Source organism: Triticum dicoccoides, chromosome 3B, assembly GCF_002162155.2.
Source record: "Triticum dicoccoides isolate Atlit2015 ecotype Zavitan chromosome 3B, WEW_v2.0, whole genome shotgun sequence".
Classification (NCBI taxonomy): domain Eukaryota; kingdom Viridiplantae; phylum Streptophyta; class Magnoliopsida; order Poales; family Poaceae; genus Triticum; species Triticum dicoccoides.
The window spans coordinates 851,420,322-851,427,497 of NC_041385.1; the positions used below are offsets into that span (position 1 = coordinate 851,420,322).

The 7,176-nt window shown below is 50.2% G+C and overlaps 1 protein-coding gene across 1 annotated transcript in view; it reads left to right on the forward strand.

Moving 5' to 3' along the window:
* The first annotated feature begins 5,438 nt into the window (after nucleotides 1-5,438).
* The window catches only part of LOC119278949 (disease resistance protein RGA5-like), a 12,061-nt gene continuing 10,323 nt past the window's right edge, over nucleotides 5,439-7,176 (forward strand). Inside the window, exons 1-5 of the mRNA XM_037560348.1 lie at nucleotides 5,439-5,502; nucleotides 5,803-5,892; nucleotides 6,124-6,162; nucleotides 6,237-6,397; nucleotides 6,538-6,805. Coding sequence (XP_037416245.1) covers nucleotides 6,254-6,397; nucleotides 6,538-6,805 — 412 coding nt within the window. The 5' untranslated portion in view covers nucleotides 5,439-5,502; nucleotides 5,803-5,892; nucleotides 6,124-6,162; nucleotides 6,237-6,253. The remainder of the gene's footprint in view (nucleotides 5,503-5,802; nucleotides 5,893-6,123; nucleotides 6,163-6,236; nucleotides 6,398-6,537; nucleotides 6,806-7,176) is intronic.

Below are 7,176 nucleotides of genomic sequence, written 5' to 3' on the forward strand. Positions count from 1 at the left end.
CGAGCGGGGATGTTCACGCCCAACAGAGAGAACGACGAGTTTACGCGCGCCCTGGGAAATCCTGAACACCCGGAAAGAACACGAGGCATGGGTGTATTCCCTGGTATGAGGGCTTTTCGGACTGGAATGACGACTACAGGCATGGGGGGAGCTGACGTTCGTGTAGGTACAAAGGCGCAATCAACGGCAGACCGGAGTGGCGTCTCTATAGAACAGTTGGCCCATTTGCTGGGGGGCGTGTGAGAATGGTAAACTAATTGCGATCTGACGGTCAATAATTACTAGATCATGAGAATGAATGAATGGCTCTCGATGTTAATAGCCTAAGAGAGCAGGAATTAGGTGTAGTTTTACTGTCCAGACTTATACGCGTGAGTTTTCCCAGATTGTAACTTGGTAAGGTATCGCTAATGCTGACTTTCAAATCGGACATCGTATCCGTCCGTAGGATGTTTCAGACTGGTGTCTGCCTCATTGATACGGAAGCCAACCATCCAACCGTGTTGGCATCCATTTTAAAATAAAGTTAAATAAGCCAGACGAATTTCATTAAAAACGACCTAATTCACTTAAGTTTGGACACAATTTACATGAAGACATGCGTGTATGTACTAAAAAGGAACTTTTTCAGAATTCAAAACAGATCACTTTTCCTACACCATCCGCCATTTTGCTTTTTTGTTTCCACCATTTGATCCAGTGCTAATCAATGCTAATCAAATCAAGAACACCTTCCGCCGAATCTGTAGTACTGCTTCCACCAAATGCCAAGTGATAGTCATACACCTTCCGTCAAAGTCCATAGTGCTAATCAACTTCCAGTACACCTTCCGCCAAATACCATTTAGTCATTTTCAAAGATTCTGCGAAAGGTTCAAGTGCTAATCATTTTTAACATGCATGCTAGCCTTCAGTAAAATAATTATGTTAACAATAACAACCAGTGGTCGGTTCCGCCATCTGCACAGAGACGAGGGTACATGCTACCTTTTGATTGGCCAGATGAATGTCCGGAATCTGGCAAAGCCTCCATTATTTGTCTCTGATTTGCAAGAAAACAGATATCTGGATGGCAAACTGTGTCTAAGCAGCACGGTTAGGACGGATGCGGGCCATTTGATGGTCTGCTTCGGAGATGCCCTAGCGGAAGAAAAAGAGAGAAAGGAAAAAAATGAAATAAAGAGGAAAAAAAAAGGGCACGACAAGGGCCCTTGTCTAAAGTTTTTGTGCGCATACGTCATGATTTGATTTGATGTGATCAATTCTACGGGACAAAACTCCAACACCGTAATTGTCATCATTGAACCCTTGCGTAAATCTAAAGCACATAACACAAAATTTGACCTCATGAGAGAAACCCTAATCTCACCGTCCCAAGGAGACAACAGGAATCTACACCGAAGCTCCGTCGATTACGTCAATACGGACTAAATTGAGGAGGGTCGTAGCCAGAAAGACAAAATCAAAGAAAAAGTACCGTCATCCGTTCGAGCGCCGCACTTGCGAGACAAAAAAACTCTAACCTAAATTACTAGCCGGAGCGGAGGCACTGGATTGCCCTTCCCGAAGCCTACGGTCAGAACGGCAGGCAGAGGGGAGGTAAATCAACGGGCTCGTCGGTGATGTCTGGAAAAGGAGAATTTGTTCTTCGGGTTGATGGAGTAAAGAACTCTGGATGTACATAGTGTGAACTAATAATTGAATGCTCTGCGTGCAGCTTTGATATGTCTGTCCTTTCGGGCAGTTGGCAGCTGAGCAGTGATGACCACACCGTCACTGTAGAAATGCTTCCACCGGACGTCATTATTGGACCGCTCCTTCACACCAGATTTGCAGTGGACCATACCCTGCGCCAAGTCCACATCGTTAAAGTCAAGGTTCTCATTGGAAGTTGGAATGATTGGAGTGCGTTTTTTGCTTTTTGTGGAGGGAGTGCTTAGAGCAATTTTTTAAGAGCATCTCCAGCCGTTGGCCCTCAGAAGGAGCTAAAAATCGCCTCAAGGGGCACACCGGCGCTAAACCGCGCGCTGGGGGCGTGATGTCCCCCAGTCACGGCGCCCACGTTTTTTGGAAAATTTAAATTACGACACAAATACGGCGCAAATTCAAACCAAACTTCGGCGAGTTCGTTCATATTTAAAAATATTTTACAAAAAGGAAAAAAACTACAAGGCTGCTCCTCGCCGTCTCCCTCGCCGCCCCGCCCGCCGCCCTTGCAGTTGTACATGCCGAGGAGGCTGTAGAACCGCGTGTAGACGTCGTCGTCGTCATCGTCGTCGTCGTCGCCGCCGCGGCCGCCGTCCCTGCTGCAACCCTCCCTCGGTTGGCGCGGCGGGTTGGATGGTCCGGGGGCGTCCTCATCGTCGTCGCTGTCTAAGATCACGACGCCGTGCTCGTCCTCGCGCCCACGTTTGCGCGCGGCTATCTCATCCAGATGCGGACGCCGGAGCTGCGGGTGCGGCCGCTGACAGGCGTGTCCTGGGGTTCCGGCTTGACGGGGCGGAGGCAGGGAGCGCCGGACGAGCGGCCGGACGAGGAGGAGGACGCCCCAGGCTGCTCCATGCGCCTCGGCGTCCACGAGCTCCCCCGTCGGCGAGAGAAGGACAATGGATCGGGGTACTCCAGCCTCGGCGTGTTGTCGCCCTCGATGTACTCGAGGACGGCCTCTAGCGTGCGGCCGGGCACGCCCCACCATCGGCGCCGCCCCTCGGAGTTGAGACTTCCGGAGGGCACGATGCCGTTCGTGGCCTCGAGCTGTTCGGCGTGGCGGCGGTAGAAGAATGGCTCCCAGAGCGGGCTGTCGGGGACGTACCGCGGCCCTTCCCTCGCCGCCCGCGGCAGGGAGGCATGGATACGCACTATCTCCGCATGCCGCGCCGCCCTGGTGGGCGGTGGTGGCATCGGTACGCCACCGGCGCTGATTCTCCACGCCCCGGGCACCCGCATGTCCGGCGGGAACGGGTACTCGGCCTCGAAGAGGAGCCGAGCTTCGTCCTCGTGAAGGTGGCGGCGGCCGAAGCCGTTCGCCGCCGCGCCGTCGCCTGGGAAGCGCTCGGCCATGCTTTGAACTGGAGACGGCGAGAGGAGAGGGAGGAAGGGGGAGAAATGGCGCGTCGGCGGTGGAGGCTCTTGGCGTGGCTCCGGCGCGCTGGGGTCGGCTTATATAGCCGGAGGCGCCGCGTACGCGTGGCCTCCCGCGTGTACGCGTGGCGGGCGAGGGGACGCACGTCGTCCGGTCTTCACTGCGCCGCCCGCGAGGCATCAATGGAGGCTGACCGACGCGGCAGCGCGCGGCAGCTTTGGCATTGATTCTCCGCGGGAAACGAGGCGATGAGGACGACGAAGCGGCGAGAAGAGAGACGAGTCGCTGGCAAGGAGGGCCCGCGACTCTTTCTTGCCAAAAAGGCTGGCGCCCCCGAGCGCCCCCCAGCGCGCCGGGTTCGGGTTGGGTCCACCGGCACCAATTTCGGCCCGAGCCGACGAAAACTTGGCCCTTGTGGGCGCGACTGGGCCGATTTTTTGGCGCCGGCGGCCGAAAAGTCACCTGGGGGGCTTGTTGGGGGCGCGGCTGGAGATGCTCTAACGGGGAATCTGTCGTATAGACAGTAGGTGCATACGAAAATAACGCACAAACTTAGAGCATCTACAGTCGGGCGCCCTAAATCCGACCCCGTAAATGGTTGCGGACGTGAACGGGCGCGTATGCGGAAGTGACCGGTCACGTCTTAAATATTTGATTATACAATCGGACACCTCAAAGTAAAAACCTCAAAATCAAATTATTACGCGCACTGTAAAACCTAATCTAAGAGAAGCTCGTCCGATTCTGTCGTGGCCATGTCTGGCGGTCGGCTGCGCTTCCCAAAATGTTGTTCCAGTCGCCGCCGCAAGGGCTGCCGCCGCATCCCACGCCTGATGCCTCGCACGACGGGCACACCGTGCCATGATTTCGTTCGACGACGCACATGGTGCGTCGATGGTCTCAGCACGCCAACGGAGGGGTTATGCGTCCGCCATCGCGTTTGAACGCCAGCCGGACCGCACCGCTTCGGGTGAACCAGCAACGGCTGCCCTAGTGCCGGTTCCATGCATCAGTTGGACGGACGCAATGGATTCCCGACGGAAGGAGTCTAAGCGTTGTTGTGCACGGGCCTCCTCCCGTGAGCAGCGGAGCCCAAGACGGACGGCCATCTCCTCCTGGGAGGGCGTGTGGGATGAGCTCGGGTTCGACAGATCTGGAGGTGAAGGACTCGGATCCGTTGCCCGCCATGCCGGAGACCGCCGGAGATGAGCTTGGATAGCGGAGGGGAGTGGAGTGAAGTGGCTAGGGTTTGGTCCGGCGAGGGGATGGGGACGAGTGAAATAGAAAAAGTCGCAAAACGAATGTTGTGAGGAATTGTGAGATTAGGCTACTGGTCAAAGAAAATTTCAAACGGTTAATCGTGCGCGACGAAATTGACAAAATTTGTCCAAAATAGCTCCAAACATGAACACAAAATTGAGCATTTACGGTCGACGAAACTACGAATCGATAGCATGAATGGAACCATAACATCGATGTGTATCTTTTTCGTATAGAGCTTATCTCGAATCGAATCACCATTGTGCAGATTAGAGGGGAGAAGGAAGAAAAGAGATTAGGAAGGAAGTTAGTGGAGTAGAAGAAGAAGCACGTACATCCTTCTCTCGTGCAAGGGGCCATCCATGTGCACTTGTTGTGCCTCAGCTCGGCTGGCTCGATAAAAACTGCCGATCTAAGCGTTCCTAGCAAGACAGACCCAGAGTTGTTTTTTTTAAACATCACTACAGACAGACCCATGAACGCACACACGCATATCCTACCCTATGAGCACCTTTGAAAGACTGAGCCGGCATATCATCTTGAAATTTACGAAGTCACCGTAGGCACCTCGTCGTCGACGGGAACATCTCCTCCCACTAAATGTGCATCGCTGGAAATCCTGAGATAAATTCAGGAATAAATGTGAGCACCAGGATTTGAATCTTGATGGGCTGGGGATACTACAGTCCCTCTAACCATCCAAACACAGGTTGGTTCGCGGCCCAGGGTTGTTTTAAAGTTCCTGCGATGCAGGCCCAACAGTGTGTGCGGATAATCAAACAGACCAGATTCTTTTCGTGTGGGTCTGATTGGACCAAATGCAGGCAACCAAGACAGGTCATGTCCTATCGTATGAAGTGCGCTTGGAAAGGAGCCCAATACGTCAGATATGACTACTAGAAATGAGAAGTGCTACGGTTATCGGACAGATATGAGCTAGGGGTGCTTTTTACGTTTTTTTTAAGATAAGGTGGTTGGGCTTGCTCATTGCTCTAGTGGTCCTACGAAGAGGACGAGTTTTACTGTTTGTGACGTTGATCCTTTGACGTTGAAGCCGATGGCGCACTCGTGTACTGCTCCATGGCCACATAACAGAACAGAACGCTTTCTTGCGGCTTGCCTCGCATCTCCTCCACAATCCCTTCATCCTCAACACCCAGGTTGGTGCCGTCTGCTTCTTTTCCTCCATACTCTCCTCTGCAACCTAGATCCGTTCTGCCCATGAAATTTTGTTTGATTTTGGGAACAGAAAAGATTTGCCCTTCTCTTCCTGTAGCTGGTTCACACGATTAACTTGGTCTAGAACACTTTTCCTTCACTCCCTGTCGCTACTTCACTCGATTACCTGTTTTAGATCTTATTGTTTGGTATGGGAAGAAAATATCTATTGTTGAGTTGCCTCAGTTGGACAAGCATCATGTTTTGTTTCATTTCCTCTATACAATTTGAGTTTATTGCAGGTTATGACCAGATCGCTTGGACATCTGCGGAGCAAATTGAGTTTGTACTTTGTAGACCACACACAGGGGTACCGGCTAGTTCTCCAGTAGGTACGGACCTCCTTGCTACGAATTTCTGTTTGAAGTTTTTTTCCATGTCCAGCTGTGTATATTTGCTCCAGGTTGAAACTTTACCTTTGAACGGCAGGAAAATATCTCAGTTTCGCAATTGTGCGTATATACTACTAGTAGTAGTTTTGCTATATACATCTGGTGTATGTCTGAGAAACATTCTGGCATCTTACTTAATTCATATCATGATGTTCAATTTCTGCTTTGCAGGTCACATACAAGGCTACCGGCTAAATCTCCTGTGGGAAAGTAATACTTACTGTGTATTTATGCAGTGCAAGCATGTCTAAAGGAAACTAATTTGTGCTTTCTCTTTTTTCAAGAGCACCGTGCACTTAGAATGGGGGACCGAATTGTCCTGGAGCGCATACTTTCCGGATTTGAGAAACCGACGAACCTCGCATTAGCACTTTTACAGGAGATCACTGAAAATTTCTCTGAAATGAGAAAAATTGGGGAGGGTGGATTTGGGGAGGTTTACAAGGTAAGATTTACCTTTTGAAGAGTACGCAATTAAAGATTTGAAGTAGAGTAAAATATTACTAGTTCCATTAATAAGTGCAATAAGTCTCTGTTTTGGCGTCAGAGGGATGAGAATGACCACATTTAAATGATTGCCAACAGGGTGTGCTCCACAATAGGATTATTGCCGTGAAGAGGATAATTGTGAGCGAACACACAATCGACGACAGGCTATTTGATCGTGAAGTTAAAAATTTGATGAAGATTATTAGCCATCGAAATGTAGTTCGTTTTCTCGGCTTTTGTTCAAATACACATCGTGAGGCGATAAAAGAGGAAGGATCAACAGAATTGGTTTTGGCCCAGATGAGAGAAAGATTACTTTGTTTCGAGTATATCAGCAACAGAAGCCTCGATAAACATATTACCGGTATGACAATGTTACTTTTCATGCAGCTCTTTCTTTACTTAATAATTTTTCTCTTTTATCCTTAAAAAAGCGACTTTTTGCGGTACATCATACTACCCCCAAATTGATGGTGTAGTATTAAGTTAGATCAATGGTTGATATATATCGGCTTAAAATTTGGTCGAAGACAACTTCGTAATTTCCCCGAGGGTAGATTTATGTCCACAAGGGCACGGTCGATTCAGTCTTCCAACCAATCGAGCAGGAAAACGAATATTAATCGATCGCCGTCATATGCCCTCGCCTCCCTAAATATGTGTTTTTGGCTGATTTTCCTGGACATATGGGCTAAATACTAAGGGGTATTTCAGAAAAAGAAAATATTGGCCAGC